The 17602-nt window shown below is 38.6% G+C and overlaps 1 protein-coding gene across 2 annotated transcripts; it reads right to left on the reverse strand.

The window, feature by feature from the left end:
* Nucleotides 1–3840: 3840 nt before the first annotated feature.
* On the reverse strand, nucleotides 3841–17171 carry LOC149000920 (auxin response factor 12-like). Of its 2 annotated transcripts, none has more exons than XM_089139389.1 (15): nucleotides 16416–17171; nucleotides 16180–16292; nucleotides 16002–16100; nucleotides 15856–15912; nucleotides 15603–15758; nucleotides 15430–15502; nucleotides 12958–13048; nucleotides 12697–12861; nucleotides 12455–12577; nucleotides 11864–11939; nucleotides 10279–10426; nucleotides 5869–6863; nucleotides 5600–5790; nucleotides 5080–5202; nucleotides 3841–4374 (listed from the first exon to the last, which is right to left on the reverse strand). In XM_089139389.1, the coding sequence occupies exons 1-14, from the start codon at nucleotides 16459–16461 to the stop codon at nucleotides 5094–5096; spliced, it is 2442 nt and encodes an 813-aa protein (XP_088995515.1). In that variant the 5' UTR covers nucleotides 16462–17171; the 3' UTR covers nucleotides 3841–4374; nucleotides 5080–5093. The 2 variants fall into 2 exon arrangements, with proteins under 2 accessions (XP_088995515.1, XP_088995514.1); XM_089139388.1 differs by having other exon boundaries at nucleotides 3845–4374; nucleotides 15430–15514.
* Between the last annotated feature and the right edge of the window lie 431 nt (nucleotides 17172–17602).

The following is a 17602-nucleotide window of genomic DNA, read 5'->3' on the forward strand; positions in this document are numbered from 1 at the left end:
CTTATATATTTAGCTGTGTACTTTTTTTCTTTTTTTCTTTTCTCATTGGAATTAAAAAGATTTATTTTGCCACTTTACTACTAAACTGGTCCCAAAAGTTCATATATTTGCATGCAGAACCTTCTTCTTTTTTTCCTTTTTTTTCATCATCTTCTCATAGTTTGCCACACCCAAAATAGCAGCATCTTGACCTAGTGTGATCCATCACATGTAAGCATTCAAAACTCACTCATTTCAGAAATTATGAATTGCATCTTCCAGTATACTTCTTATTAACAAGCTTTGCAAAAGATGAGGACTTGATCTCTAATAAGTTGTTTGGGGAATCATATTCCACTATGAGGCCTGCTTAAGACATGAAAACAAATCAATCTAGTTAGACAAGTACCAAAAAAAAGAACGTACCAAATTCAACTATACCCATTTGATTATGTTGCACTTATTAATAGCTACTTACAATTGTCAAGGAGGAGGACCATATCAACATTAAGAATTGATGTTATCCTATGTGCAACTGTAAGGACAGTAGATTGTGAAAAGTGTTTTCTAAGTGTTAATTTGTTGAATTAAATAATCAGTTGTAGTATCCACTGATATAGTAGCTTCATCAGTACTAATATTTTTTGCTCTTCTTTAGTAACACCCGTGCTAAACAAGCTAGTTGCCTCTGACCCATGCATCAGTTCTCACCATTTTCTGTCACTGTTGCAATAATACATGGAAATGGATCTAGAATTAGGACCTAATTTTCCTTTCTTTTCCCCTTAAGTTTGTATCCAAAGAGGTTGAAAGATAGGAGGTCATGTTGTACTTTATAAGTTAGAAATATTATATAGTGAACTCTACAAGAATTGTTATTTGTGTGTGAAAAAATTGATGTTGAGAAACTTTGACATAGAGTGAATGATCAGACCAACCTTCAAAATCTAGCAATTTGTCCTTTCTAACTTCATCACCAAGTTGACACTTATCTAAAGCCTAAGTGACAATAAAAAAGTTCATGTCAGTTCACCACCTCTCTTGATTGTTCTAATTTCAACTAATCATCAAAGACGATCGAGTTCAAGGAAAAACAAAGAAAAAATTATGAGAAGAAGTTTTACAGCTTCCAGGTGAAAATTGAGCTTCCATGTAAAAATTGTTGAGGGTAATAATGATTTTTCGCATTTAACGGATAAGATTGAACCTTCTCATGCTACCTTAGCCGAATATAGTGTTGTCCTAGCCACCATCATATCCCTTTTGTGTGAAGGATATCTCTCCAAGAATCTGATTCCATCTCAAACACCTCAAGGTCTTCAGAAAATTACATCATCTCAACAGCTGGAGCAGACTCAGAGTTGTACTCAAACACATAGGAAACTCAATCTATGTAAAACCCTAATATCAACCATGTAAATCAAACTCTAGAGCGAGAGTCCTAACTAATGGTGAAGGACTTTTCTATCTACTTATATATGTAAGCTGTAATATAATAAAACTCAAGGAAGCTCATTAACATTCTCATGGACATAGGTTACTAAGATCAACTGAACCATGTAAACTGAGACACTGAAACATTTCTCTCTAAACCCTAATTCTTCGCTTCCAACAAGAACGGACATTTGGACAACATTAATATATAGTCCCAATTAAAAGAATTTCTTGGACCAAACATTAATTAAAAAAAGGAATAAACTTAAATGAGTGCGATGATAAGAAAGGAAATCAAAGAGATAAATGTCCCAAGTGATCAATTGTAGTGTATTTATTTTATGTGTGATTCATCAACAAGAAAAGCACGGTAGAATAGAGGGCACTAACTGCATATCAGATTCTGGAGCTTTACCTTTGTCTGCAGCCTTAGAAGTGTCTCTATGTGGAAATGTGGAAAGCATGCAGTGCTTGATAGGTCAGGTCAGTCGAGACTGGGACGCCGGACGGTGGTCGTGTAGGTGGTGTAACCTATATGAGGTTGGAGAGTTGGATGGGTTTACTTCCATTGATGTTCTGCAGAGTGAACTCTAAGTCCTCATACCGTGGTACTGATGAAGAACTGGGATTGCCCAATGGTTTAGTAGGGATAATGAGACTGATAGGACGGGGTTCTCTACATCCAATGTGTCATGGGAGCACCAGGTTACAGACATTAGCAAATAGGAAGAAGCTCCTAGCGAGCTCAACATCTCGTTTCAGTGAGTAGGGAACCGTGGGGTTTAAGTGTTAATGGCCAAAAGAGCGAATTAAATACTCATCATACCAGAGAACGTCGTCTTTGAGGAGGCCTTGTCTTTTCGGTGTGAGAGCTATTCGGGGCATAATGTTAATATAACCTAATTCAAGAGCCAAAGAGAAGGATGGAGCTGAAGATATTGTGGCCTTAAATGGGCAACCAAGGGAGCTTATGGTCAATCCTATTACACAATGAACATATTAAGGATGGGCGATGCTCATATACATAAATGTACAACAAGAGAGGGCGCGCTGCGTATGTTCAACTTTACTGAGAGGTGGGAACATATGGGTACAGTGGAAACACAACCCTAGCAATGGGTGAGAAGGTAGCACTACTGATGCCGAAGGGGCACCCAGTCCAATTACACGACCCACTTTAGGGAACAAGTTGCTCAGAATGTCCCTGTCATAATACATCCAATGCACATCCAAGAGCTGGACCCAAATGATGCCTACGTGAAATGGAGCTAGATGGGCAGGGATAGAGGAGTTCAACGGCTGCAGGAAAACTAAATGTCCCTTATAGACCCAGGTGGGGGAAGAGGAGGGGGGGGGGTTTTGGGGGGGAACCCCCCCCCCTCCCCCCCCCCCCCCCCCCCCCGTGGGGGGGGGGGGGGGGGGGGGGGGGGGGGGGGGGGGCCCCCCCCCCCCCCCCTGGGTCTCACCCCTATTGTGAGTGAAAAAACATCTGAGGGCAGTATGTGGTCCTTGGAGGTGATCCAGAGTCACCCCAGTTAGCGGAGAGTGTTTGAAAGTGTTGGTTACCCAGTCCTTCCTGAAACAGTTTTGTTATCATGTAAAGGATGGTGGTACAAGGAGGCTCTCGTATGACAATCATCTTACACTCTCCGGTGCATAGATGGAATTCACTCAACCTACTGGATTCTATCTGCAAACTTATCATAAGAGAGCCTGGCCTATAGTGTGATTGCACGGCACAGCAGCTGTGCCCATCAACCAATTCACATGTTATTCATGATTTCACTTGCGTTGCTATTAAGTTTTTACTTCCCATAGTGTCATTCAACTGCCATGTCTCAATATTTATTAGAACCCTTAACTAAAAGCACTATAAAACTTCAATTGTGTTAAACAAAAATCTTTCAGGGCCCCAGAGAGAGAGAGAGAGAGAGAGAGAGAGAGAGAGAGCAGTGCACCTCTTCAACGAACCAAAATTTTTCTCTGGTAGCTCTTCAAAGAACTTGGCTTGGACCATGGCTGCTGCTGGTGTAACCCAACATGGGTGGGAGTGTAAGATGAGTTTTCGCCTGTGGGTGAACAGGTGGAGCATTTAACTCTAGATTCCCTGTGAAATAGGAAAGTGAGTGGTTAAGCTGGGTCGTTGAGCCTAGACAAGCGAGCACATTCATAGTTTCAAAGGAGATGGGTGTGTATGACTTGGTCTCGCAACTGCTGACTTCCTCAGAAATAATAGGGAGACAAGGAACTCCATGTCCTCTTGAATCCCAGTTTCAGGGATTGCGCTACACGTGCAGTTAGAATATATGATCACCGGTGCCCAAAAAACAGGTAAGTTACTTACCAGAAAATTAAGAATAATAATTGATAAAGAATCTACTCAGAAGACTATAAATATGACTAGTTGCCCAACTAGATGAACACGCTTGTTATATGGGTTCTGATTCTTTTGCATGATATTGTTCAAGAAACCCTTCATTTGCTTCCAAACTGCATCAGGAACAAGACCCCAAGATTTGTTTGCAGAAGCAGCTAGCTAGCATGATCAGTCCACATCTTATCTGATACTTGTTTGATCAAAAAAGCCACAAAAGAAGAAGAAAAAATGCATTTCAAGGACCAGATGTTTGAATATATCAATAGTGTAGCAGTGAAATACAAATGAGGGTACAGGTGTTCCATAGGTAAATAACTAGACACTAACATCCAGAATTTATGAACATTTATAAAACTACTAAAATGAGCAGTCGAGTATTCTGCCTGATGAACAAATGCAATACTGCAACCCCACAGATTGGCTTGGAATGAGATACAAAGTAAACGTGTTAAGCATGCTAGTGAGCATATTTATATTACACAGGAAATCCAAATAGTTGTTTGAAGAGTTCATTATCTCAATCTTCAACTAAACAATCGTCACTAGTTCTAGCGGAGCAATGCTACCTTCGTCTCCTGGAGAATCTGCATAAAAATTGAAGCAACTTCAGTTGAAAAACACAGTAACCATAGGGACAGTGGGCAAAGCATGAAATCCAGAGGGAGAAGTGGAAAAATTATGATAACCATCAACAACATTACCCGCAAAGGTTACTTATTGACATAGCAGGTAAATGATTGATACCCTAAATTAAACAAGTAACCTGGTGTAATAAACATCAAACTGGTTCAGCAAATTCCAACTTTTAAGACAAATCTCTATGTTAAGGGTACAGAAAAGCTCAAAAAGAAACACCGGTGACAGAAGTAGCAGAACATTGTTTGAATAACTGACCAAAGATCAGAGTAACGAAACACGCAAGTGCATAAACAGACCTATACAGGTAAAAAGAAAATTGCTAATCAAGTTTAACTGTACCCAATGCTACCTATAAAGAATCACCTCCTATTCTCATTAATTTTCTGCTCAGTGCACAACTCAATAGACCAAATTTAAGCAGAAGCCCAGGTCCAGAATGGCCACATATCATTCAATCTTATAACGAACTGCTTTTTCTTTTTCCTCAGCTTTTCTACCCTCCTCTCTTTTTTCTTGTGCATAAAAGTAATGTTTCTACTTAAGACCACCTTTACTTATTGAAGTATTAGGTTAAGCAGATGTTCTGGACACAAATGTATTTCTCATCTGGAATAAGAGTATCAGGAGCCAAAATATGATAGTAGTCATACCGTCTTCTCTCATTTTAGTAGTCAAGAGAGCCCACAGGCAGTACCCCAGATCCTTGTTTCCCTAATTTCTTCACATCCTCAGGAGAAAGTATCTTGATATACCAAACGTTATTTACGAATGCCCTGCACATATAGCCAGCCAAATACACAATCCATGAGTCGAGAGATAAAGGAAGAACTAAAGTTACAAGTTCTACAAGTATTTCAGAATCATCATATTCAAATTTTCCATGTTAAATATTAAAAATAACCACTGAAGAGGTTAAGATCATTTCAGTGGGTATTTTGGTTCCATTTGTTTCAATGTCAAATGCCTAGAAGTACAGTATAGGATTTTTATTCTTTTACTTTCCCTATATTATAACAGCTGGGCAGTCTCCCACTGTAAATATTTCTCTCTTCATTTCACAAAGCTCAACTACTTAAGAGGTTTAAAAACTTACCCATTTAAACCAAGACAAACAGAACACTATTCTAATCGACTAAACAGGTATATTGATTGCTTTTACAAAGTACTTACTCCCAAGGATCGTCTCCAAGGAGAAGCACATCATTCTCCCTGTCAACGAATACAAGCTGCCAGCCTGATCTCAGAGGGTCATCCAATTTGCCCTCAATTCCGAACATCCTCCCTAGCTCCTCTCTCAGCTCATGATAGCTGCTGAAGCGGGCGATGTCCAACGACCTCCCAATTGACCCCGATTTGTAGACCTGCATAAATCTCAAACAGCACCATCAAATCAACAACATTGCAAAAGAATCTCAAATGAGAACCAAATTATTGCTCACCTTCACAAATGTTTTGGTAGATGGATCATGCAGCAAATCAGAAGAATCATCCATGCAACCATACAAAGGACTCTGAAGGCCAGAAGCTCCAAAGGGAATGGAGGACACGTCAGCATCAATTGAAGAAGTAACTAGATTGCGCACTGAAGTCGGAAGCAGGAGCTCAGATGAATCAATATTAACGCCAAAAAGTGTATGGTTCTGGGCATCTCCACTACAATTTTCCGCCTCCAAAGAGCCATCTTTGCCAGTGAACTGTGGGTCAGATACTGAGTTACTGAATGCATTGTCTTGTGAACAAGAAAACTTTGGTACCCAAGCCTGCTGTTGTTGCTGCTCTGCAAGCATGGATTGACCAATTCTCGAGAAATTCAGAAGATTGCCATTCCCTTCAGGACAAAGTGATCCCACCATACTTTGCATGCATGAAGGGTTTATTGCAGACGAGAAGGTTATGTTTGAATCCGTAAAATCTGGTTTCTGACATAAAGGAGCAGCATAAGTAGCTTGCTGCGGTGCAAGGTGATCATTTGCAATCTGAAAAGCTTCTTGATACGTTTGTTGCTGCTGCTGTTGTGGCTGATGCTTCTGCTGATCATTCAGTGACCGTAGCAGTTGTGGCTGCAGAAGGTGTTGGTGCTGACTAGCCAGATTTTGAGCTTGTGCCTGTGCAGTCTGCTGAGAAAGTGACTGTTGTATAATTTGCTGCTGCAATAGTTGATTAGATCCACTTGACTGTTGCTGAAACAGGAAAGGCAAAGGCTGTTGAAATTGCAGATATTGCTGTTTCAAAGGATCACTTCTTATATCCTGAAAAGCTGCAGCAGCCATGGTTTGGTACTGTTGATCATGTTCATTTCTCAGAAATGGCTGATCATGCCTCTGCTGCATCCAGGAGTTCACACCGAGTTCCTGAAAATTTAAGGATTGAATACCTCGGTCTCCATTATTCCCTCTCAGCCACATAAAGGCATTTGCTGCATCTTCTTTACTACCTGAAACAGAACAGAGAAAAAACAAGAACTATAACAACAATGAGGAGTAAATAGAGAGAAAGTGTGATATCTGCATTACAGACAAAATGAAGATGATATTGGAGGTAAAAAGTAGCTTTCACAGTTGCTGGCAAAATTATCACCACTGTTGAGAAATTGTCCATCTACTTCTCTATAAAAGCTATCTACTTGATGGGGATAGTGGACAACCTATCAAGGTCTGTAAAAGGAAAAATCAGGTACACACTTCTATTACCATTCCATTTGGCAAGATCAATATTGCAAGATATCACGTAAGAGTAGCCTAGAAGACAGGAAGTTAGGGACCAAATATGCATGACAACACTTTTGGGTTTAATTTGTTAGTTCTAACGAGGAGCTTATATACAGGAGCTCTCTTAAAAATATTAGAATCTAGTTGCAGTTTCCATTCTTTTGTAGCACAGGCCAGGGGCTACACAAGAATTAAACCAAGGGAAAAAGTCACACGGCAGGAGAAATGTCTTCATATGTCACCCTGGACCAGAATAATTAATAAGATGGTGTACGAGTATGCTGAACAGATTGCACTTCTATTGTTTGATGAAATATAATATCCTTCAATTTGAAGTCATAAGTAGAGTATAATACCAAATAAACTAAAATGCTAAAATTAATGCAGTTCAGAAGAACAGGAAGGCCAGCCAACCTGCACCAAGAATGGCCTAGTAGGCTTACGTTTGAGTGCCCCATGGTTTTTTCCAGTCATGGGCTGATTAATATTGTACTTTCTACTGCAATGATCCAATTCTATAAGTAGGCTACATCTATAAAAGCAAGCGAGCCTTCAAGCGATATGAACACAGATTGAACTACCCAGGCCCAAATCCTAGAGTGGGCCCCAGGTCCCTCCAAATTATCTGGCCGATCCATTATGGAGGGCATTTAGGGCATTTTCAGCCCTATTTATTTGCTGGAATTAATTCCAGAAATTCAGTTTCACTTTTAGAGTCGAGTTATGTTAAGAAGTCTTAATTTGAGTTAGCAGTTGAGCAAGAGTCCTCAGTCCAGCACATGTTAATTAGAGTTTTAATTAAATTAAATTTAGCACGTGCTAATTAGAGTTTTATTTCAGCATGTATCAATTAGGGTGCATTAGATCTTTTAATCTTTATTTCAATGGTTATGACTCGTGTGGTGGGATCCTAATCTATAAGGGAATCCCACTTAGAGTTAAGGTCTTTTAGTAGACTATAAATAGCATATTCTTTCTTTGTATTTCTCAAGTCTGATTGAAATAAGAAAAGTGAGTTTGGACGACCATGGTGGTTCCTGTTTGACGGGGTCACAGTCCATTTAGAGAGAATCTTTCTTCTTCAATGATCAACAACCTTGTCTAGCATTCTTCTTCAACAACTCCAGCAAGTTCTTCCAATTCTAGCAGACATTAACAGTCAACAGCAGCCTAAACAAGTACAGCAACCAAGAGCCCCTCCCCTATCCTACGATCCGACCAAGAACCTTCCCCTTCGTCCCACTTGTGTTGCTTATCCATTGAAGAGCTTACTGCTAGTACAACTAAGCTTGATTGAAGCCCCATCTCACTGTTCCTACACTCTATAGCTAGCTATTCTGGAGTTCTATTGTGGTGATTGTTTTCCCCTTTATGAATCAACATGTCAAACTTTCATTCAGATACTTTTTGAAATACTTTTGGTATTTCATATACTGTCAGTGCCCCCTTCATGACCGGAAGATGAGCCCCATTCACTGGTTAGATATGTAGGAAACAAGCAGCTTCTCATTCTGATCCTACTTGCTAATTTCAGAGCTGTGTCAATATTTCTTAATCTAACCATTAGATTTGAGCCACATTGTTGGATGCTTCTATTGTTTTCAATATACAACATATCAAGAAGGCAACCAAAGAGCATGAAGCCAAACAATTTTATTTATGTAATATCTTATTGGCCACATGATTGGAAAAAGCAAAGAATACAATGTCACGTAATAGTTAATACCCAGTAGATACAATAAAACGGAAACCTCCTCCCCCCCCCCCAAGGAAAAAAAAAATCCAAGCAGTTCATACAAAGAGGAATTAAGCACCCCTAATATTGATAGAAGAGCAAAGAATCTAAATGCTTGGCTAGCTAACATACCTAGCAAGATTTGAACAATATTAAGGCCATATAAAGATTATGGAGCCAAGTGGTCAATATCCCTTCAATTGTTGAACCTACTGACGTAGATTAACATGCTAAAATCATCTGAACAAAGACTAAATACATGCTAAATCAGTCATCCAAGGCACTGGGTAGAGAATAATCCTCATTTATCAAGGATTATTTATCAAAGAAAAATAGGGTTTCACCTGCCTGTAAAATGCAATAGTTATGGGATTAGTCAAATAGGTACAAGTAAAAATGCATCTATAGAAGATACAATAACTAGATCTAAATCTAATTGTGAATGGACTCAAATGTGACACTAGAACTTTTAATCATACATTAAATAGCTATGGTTCTACAATTCCTGTTCATTTGATGTACTTAAGAATTTTAAGAATGTTGCTGACAAGGAGATTCTTAAATCCAAGTTTTAGGAGAAAAGAAGAGCACAAAATTATCAAAATAAGGTACCCTTATGGGTGTGGGAGTGTCAAGTCTCCCTCCAAAAACTCAGTTTCCAACTCTAATTTTTATTTTCATAGTTTCATTTGACATTTTTCATATCTCGTCTCATTTTTCATTCCCCTTTCCATCTCTTCATTCTCCTTTTTGGTACTTCTTTTGACCTGAGACAATCAATTTTCTCTCTAAAAACTAAGTTTCCATCTCTACTTTGCATTTTCATAATTTCAATTGTTATTTTTTATGTCTCATCTCATTTACTACCCCTTTTGTACTTGTTCCATTTTGGATCTATTTGGGAATCCATTTAGTTGACCTTTGGGATAAGGCTGAAATAGTTGTACTTGATTTAAGAAACTTATGTATTAATTATAGAGGGTCCATATCTAAAGAGACACTCGGATTTGATTATTTGCACCTCCCAAACCCTATAGTAGCAGAAGCTTTGTGCCCTGCATTCCTCTTTTAATACACAGCCATGCAGCAGCACTGAATCACACCACAAACATTTTATTTTAATTTCCACATTAGGAATCCAACTTCAGAACATTTACAGCTTCAAAGGCCTTATTCTGCATGCTATAAGAAAAGAGGGGGGGGAGAAAAAAACTTTATTCAACTGGTAGATGACAATATTTCAGTCCAAAACTGAATCTCAACTTTATTGTTGTTCTTCTTTTCTAAAGCTAACGCTTGCATAAATGTGTGTTGATACTGCTATACTATCAGACTACTGCATCAGCATTTTCTCTGCATTTGAGTAAAACAACAAAAGGTAAATACAGAAAAGTTTAAACACATACCATGCAAAGAAGAAATACCAGGATGCCAAGGTCTTTTAAGCCTTATGGGAAATAACGACGGATACATGGGAAATGTTGTTAAAGGCTCAATTTCCCACAAAGAAACTCTTGGCTGCCTCTCACCAGCAGTTGATTCATCCCAACCCACCTACATTTTTGGAAGTAAAAAGTAAATTATGACCATGGTATTCCAAAAACAAAATTTTAGCTAAAGCATATTCAAATCTAAACATATATGTAAGACGCTTGGCTCACATAGATCTCCATTAGATACCCTAATGGCCATTGACTCGTGATTCAGAGCAGGATCATTCAATTGGGATTGGGGGCATTGTCCAATAAGAACAGTTCAATAGGAAGCACAGATTGATGAAGCCCTGATTTAACCATTGCAGCTGAGAAGAGTAACAATATGATCATAGGCAAATTTTTTAATCAACCTCTACTAAATTTCCAACGGGTGCCTAAAAGCATTGCCAATCAGAACAAAAACAGATTTTTTTGGTCACAGGCCCTAAATGTCGTCTTCTGTAATATCCTACAATAGTTAAATATAAACAACCTTTCTATCTAAACAAAGCCAACTATTTACTACATCCACAGCATGGAAGCAAATCTTAGTATACCAGAAGTCCAAGATGGTCATATTGTCAAAAAATACCAGGTTTTGGCAATATTTCAGAAATGTCAATAGTTTTGACCAATGAATACCAAGTTTAGACCAACTTTAACCAACGGTTTAGTATTTTTGGCCAATGAATACCAAGGGCTGGGTGGCTATCTGTCATATTGTAAATTGACAAGGCAGGCACCATGGGACTCCGAGCATCACAGGGGCAGCTTAGTTGGCCTAGGTCCCTAGGTGCTATTTGTTTTTTTCTTCCACTTGCATTTTCCATCTAATAAGTAATTTTGACCAGTTTTGATTAGATAAGAAAGATGGGATCATTTACTAGTTAGTATCCCAAAAGATAAATGAACAATTTAAGAAAGTAATCAAACTTCAGTAGTTCAGTTCTCTTCTTCTTATATAAATTGCAAGACATAATGGTAAGTTACCGCATAGATTCAATCTGTATTGTTTTTGCAGCAATTTATAAGTCTAATTGTATTGTTGACACACTAGATATGATGGATATAATAAAAGCAAATAGCAGGGCACCATGTCTCCTAGGAAGTTAAGCACCCCCTTCAATGGAAATGCCTAGGATTGCCAAGGCAACCGGACTACTAGAATGCGAAGCTCAGACACTGAGACATCAAAGCTCAATCATGTCAGAAAATCTTAATTTATATACTTAAAACCTTGTTTTATGGGATCTAACAAAGATTGTTGAGTTGGCTGTGAAGTTTCTGAGAAGTAAGCTAAGCCCTTAAATTGCACTGAATCCTTCAGCATAGAACATTCCCAGATATGTAAGCACATCTATTTTTCCCTCCACCATAACTCCCTTTTGCACTTCATGAACTGTCTTGCTGCCCGCATGTAGGTAAAATCCAAACCACAAATAGGAACACTGCAGTACTAGCATTTATGCTATTTTAAAACGAGTTTTAAAAACGAGACTTGATTGGACACATTTACCTTGACAGACCGCCAATAAGAATTTGGCCAACGAACAGGATCAAGATCACCAGTGCCAGTTATCGTGCCCATGTACCTGAATTACAAAGAATTTGTCAGAAGAGGGGAAAAATCCTAACTTATTGATATAAGGCAGTGATCTAAAGCATTCACTACAATTAGCGAATAGACCACCAAGTCCAAAAAACTCAATCAAGACCAGAGAGTTTTTGAAGGTTATTACTTCCTCCACGAAAGAAAGAGGATTTTACTGGAAGCTGCATGCAGAAACCCCCCATAAATCAATTGTCAATGCAAAGTTGAGGAGACAAGCATTATATTCTGGACATCAAAGATCATATGTGCAAAGCTGCAGACAATATGATGCCCTCACAACCCCCCCCCCAACACACACACACACAAAGACACACCACAACCAAATAATGAAATAACAGCAGCTGCAGGCTCATGGCTTTTTAGGATTTTTTTTTTTTTTGGGGGGGGGGGAGGTTAAACATGGCTTTTTAGGTCAAACCAAATATCTAAACATTAAAGGTATTCAGAAGTAACATAAGAGATAGCCATGTTGCCAAAGTCTAATTATGCTACTACCGGCGAACACTAGACTCTTCGGTCTCAAACAGCATCCGAAAACGCATTCCAACAGTGACACGAGTGTGAAACACCGCTTTTGCATACTTGGAGAGAGGTATAACAAACTCTGAAGGACTTGCCCTGGAAAAATAACAATGAAACAGGAAATACAAACTATTAGGGAGAGAAGAAGGAAAAAAAAACCCAAAAAAAAAAAAAAACTCAAAGTGGTAAAGAATGAATTTGAAAACATTAGCTACCTCGGATTATAAAAAATCGTGAAACGGCTATTCGTGGCAGCAGCATGTGCTGCGGCAGCAAGGAGACCTATATGCATGCTATCACTTGATAGAACAGATGAAGGCATCACTGTTTGTGGTCGATTGGCACGGCGAATCCCCAGTAACAGTTGATTCCTTTCATTCCTAAATTGGATATTAGAATAAAATAATGAGCATCAACAACATTTCCACATACATGGCTGATTGCTCAAAAGTTAACATGTACAAGTCACTGATTACCAAATAAAAATAACAGAATCTCCAGCAACAAGTCTCTTGGCACTGACAAACACACTCCACCCTGTGGTAAGAAGATGCCTTTTGGGCTGCCCTGCATGATGACAAAGCAAGTAGGAGTTATGTATGCAATACGAAGCACCTACCATGATTCTAAGTGAAATATATTCTAGAGTAATATATGACCTAGCGAGCCAACTAATCAAGCAGACAACTGCATCCATGTTCTCAGCAGTTCCAAAGTGAATATATACAGATATTTCATAATTCATATCCTACTACAGCAATGAACCCAACCCTATGGCAGGACACATGACAATTCACAGATATGGCTGCAAGGGTAAGACATCAAAGGGAAAACAACAACAATAATAATAATAACCTAGAAATTCTCCAGCCAACTAGAAAGGCCAGACATATGGCAGCAGTCAGTAAAAAAATGTCAATGTTAGAACTTCGTAGCAACTTCAAGTCGAAAGAGGAAAAAGAAAAAGAAGCAATTCTTTAATATTATGAAATCAAAGCATGCTAATGACTTCACCATCTTCAAAGCTAACGACTTATTCTATTGTCAGTCAGTATAATGCCTTGGGGGCCTACTATGTCTAAACCCAGCCACAATAGAGACATTCGGTCAGAAAAGATTATATGAAATCAAGGCAATCAATAATGTACAGATTATAGGTGAACGTTACCTTGAACTGCTCATTTTATCACCTATAGAGAAGCCCTTAAAAGTTAGGGGGAATCAAGATTTTGATTCCTAAACATCAAGGTTTCTCTCCAAGGAATCAATTATTTTTTAAGGAACCTTGCTTACCCCTCAATCAAAGTTCTTTCACGAGAACCAATTTGTTTTAATGTTGTTGGCGTTAATAGTATTGAGTTCTTGAGCAATAAAGATGATCTTTCGCTTTTCCAATCTAGAAATCACATATGCTAAACTTGCCCTGAAGCCAGGTTTTCTTTTCTCGCGAAATGCTCCAACAAATCAGTTGATGGAATTAAACCTCAATGTACTGAATTTTACAACTCCATGATAGTCATAAAAATTCACAGCATCAACCAACTCAAACCCAACTAAATCATAGCAGTCCATACATTAAAAAGTTTTAGGTGCAAGAATCACAAAGAGAGAGAGAGAGAGAGAGAGAGAGAGAGAGAGAGAGAGAGAGAGAATCAGGTCTGTAAATTACATTGTCAAGTTCAACTTGATCACTGTCCTCAAAAATAATTTAATTTATCTATGGAGCCCTCTAACTAGTAGCAGGTGAGAAGGCTTCCACTGCCCTCTCAAATGGCAAAATAAGATTTCACCCTAAAGCTGTCAGATCTGTTACAGCTCCATATTCTGCTATCTTCTTCAACTATGTAGAAGTAAATAACTGTTTATTCTCTACCAACCAGACAAGCTGAAGTCAATCTTGGTGAGACAAAGATCAAAACCTATTTCACAATCCTATCACACATCGACACTTTTGTTTCTTTACCAATGGCCATAACAGAAATCATAATTGTCAAGGACTCGCCTTAACGACCACCTTGGCACCCAGGTGCATTAACAATTTGCCCATAGGACATTTTGGTCCGTTCTGTTGAGGCCTCCTTCAATGCCTCTGGTTGCCTTGAAATGTCACAACAATGACATATATAGCAGAAAATCTAGTATGATATCCAAATCCAAGGATCAACTTAGATACCATTTTGAGCTTGAAATCATCAATAACAGCCATGACACTATTGCAGACTAGTACACGGCTTCTACTAGTTTGATTTATGTCCCATTCAGGCCAGGTAACCATAAGATACACTTAGCCAAATGAAAACATCAAAGTGGAACAGCTAGAATGCACAGAGAGTTTTCTACAGTTGTCCATCAGTGACATGTAGACATAAATATCACTGAGAATTTTGCACAATAAAAAGCAAAAGATTGCAAACAGAAGGCATTCAATCAAGTGGGGGCAAAAATTATTGCTTTCACTAAAATAGAATTGATTACACATCTAATATTGGATGCTATAACCCTACTAAGACAAACTTCAGAATATTAGCGGTAAGGTTTGGATACTAACATCAATTTTTATTGTAGAGACTTCAGACATGCTTCAAAAGTTTATGGCAACTGTTACCGTTTATGAAGAAAGAAAAAATAATTCAGGACAATTTATAGGAAACAGAATTATGGAAGACAATAGTAAGTAAGAGAGAGAAAAAAATGGAGCATGAATAATGCATATTAAAGCCCAATTCCAGGGAATATAGAAAACCTAAAAAGCTCCATGGATTATCCTGTCGATCCAAAATCGGCAAGATGGAAAGAACCTTTTCCTTGAGCTCTTCAATATGCCCAGGAATAAAGTCTAAATTAGTTGCTACTTGAATATCAATAGTCAAGTATTCCCACAGGCTACTGAAAGAAAGAAGGTTCACGGGCACATAAGATCCATATATGAATAATTAATCTCAACTTACCACGAAAAATGTGTCTAAATTTCCACTCAACATCATGAAGATCTCTTGCGACAAGCTCCTGAGCTGGGGGCTGCTGGGAAAAGTCCTGAAAGAAAATTTTAGAAAATGATACTAGTAAATAGCATAAAACCATTTATCATTCAACGTAATGAACTCTCGTGCTGAAGGTTTACCAGAGGAGGAAACACTTTTTCAGCAGCACGACGAGGAACCGAGAATCCTCCATGAGTACTGGTATCACTTGCAGTTAATGTCTTGCAGAAATAATTGGTTGGCTGCTTGCTTGGAATTCCAAGGTCCGCAGGTAGATAAGCATCCTTCTGCTCTTGCTGGACGAACAAAAATTTAAGAATTTCAAGTTAGAACAAATCACCATTTCTTTGAGAATATGAATACTTTTAAATAAAAAGCACAACTTGGGACTACCGCTGTCAAGGGCTGCAATGTCATCTGAGCATAAACCTCGTCTGTTTCCACGTCTGCCTGGAATTCCACATCAACAAACTTCTATCAATCCTTTACTAACCTTAAACAGTAATCAACTACTTATAGAACCAACGTCCAAGACCTACATGCATCGTAACATCATGGAGTTGACAGATCAGTTGTGGAGGCAAGTTCGGATAATTGGGTATATGCCCATCGACTTCTTTGTTAGTGGAAGCAACAACCTGAGTGCAAGAAAAGAGTAAACAAAAACTGCTCAATTGAAGTCAAAGACAGCAAAGAAACACCGATTCTCACGTGTACCTGTTCACTGTGACCCTGAGGAAAGTAGACAACACGGCTGCCGACCGCTGGTAGGGACACAAGAGGCCCAGCACAGGCATGCCAAAGCTCAGAATTCAAGCATCTCTTCTCCCCTAATCAAAAACAAAGAAATTTGAAACAAATTACACTTTTTGATTGAGGAAATGGCGTTTCCAGCAAACTCCTTCAACTAAGAAAAGGTTTTTGCATAAGAAGCAGAAGAGGAAGAACTATACCGCCTTCCTGACCCGGCTGACAAATCCCCGTAGCCGAAATCTTCATTTTCAGGAAGGAAAAATAAGATTCTCAAGATTTAGCAAAACTGACTTGAAGAGATTGATAGCTTAATCTTCTTCCCAAGCACGCTTGACTGTGCCATGGATGATTCCTGCGAAACTACTGTTTGCCCTCAGAACCCTCAATCCGAAGTAATAGGCTCCATTTCTTTTCACAAACCACACAGCATTCTGTCATATCCGAGAACAAAATAAACCAGAACTTTACCAGTACAAGACTCCTGTGAGCGAATCCAAAGCTTAGATAATATCCATAACTTCCTCGACTAGATACAAAACATGAAACTCATATTTCCATTTCCAAGTCTCTCTTTTAATCGCTTTCAAAGCAGCAGCACAGTTGAAGATCCCAAACACACAATCAGCTTTACAATCACCGCAACTGATGGGTTCAACTTCCAGTTGCAACCACTACAACCTAATTCGACGAACAGAAACCAAGAACTGAAAGAAATTAATCTCTAACACATTCAGAGATCGCGCATTTCTTCACCAAATCCAAAACTGTAAAAGCAAAACATGAATATAGAGAAAGACACATCAGACATCATCCGAGCTCTGCGCGAAGCTCGTCATCCAAGATCGCCATCAAAAGAGCTTTTTCTCCAGTTGAAGAGAGAGAAAGAGAGAGAGATAAAGCTACAAGCTTTGCTAACCCTTTAAGCCCAATCGCTATCTTCTCAAAACAGACGAAACTCGAACTGTAGTGAGAGAGCAGGCTTTTATAAGCTCAGAGAAGAAAAAGAAAGGTAAAGAAAGATGAAACGTTGCGAGTTCGGGCAAAATGTAATCCTGACCGTTCATAATGTCCGTACTCGGATGATCTTATCCGTTAATTGTCTCTAATGCTCTGACTGATATGACCCGAGGCATGTGCCGCTGATTCATTAGTGGTCGTTGTCAGAGTACGGAATGATAGACTAAATTTATTTCCCATAAAATCCGAAAATAAAAAGATTCTTTTTATTTCCGGACAAGAAAAAATAAAGTGTTTCATAAGTCATAACCATAAATTTGAAGAGAAGCATAGAACTAACTAATTTGTCTCGTCCCTTATACCAAATATTTAAAATTACTTCTTTTTTTTTTTATGAAATATAATATTTAAATAATTAATATAACTTATA

This window comes from Hakea prostrata, chromosome 11, assembly GCF_041222555.1.
Source record: "Hakea prostrata isolate BN-2017 chromosome 11, UWA_Hpros_2, whole genome shotgun sequence".
Taxonomy (NCBI): domain Eukaryota; kingdom Viridiplantae; phylum Streptophyta; class Magnoliopsida; order Proteales; family Proteaceae; genus Hakea; species Hakea prostrata.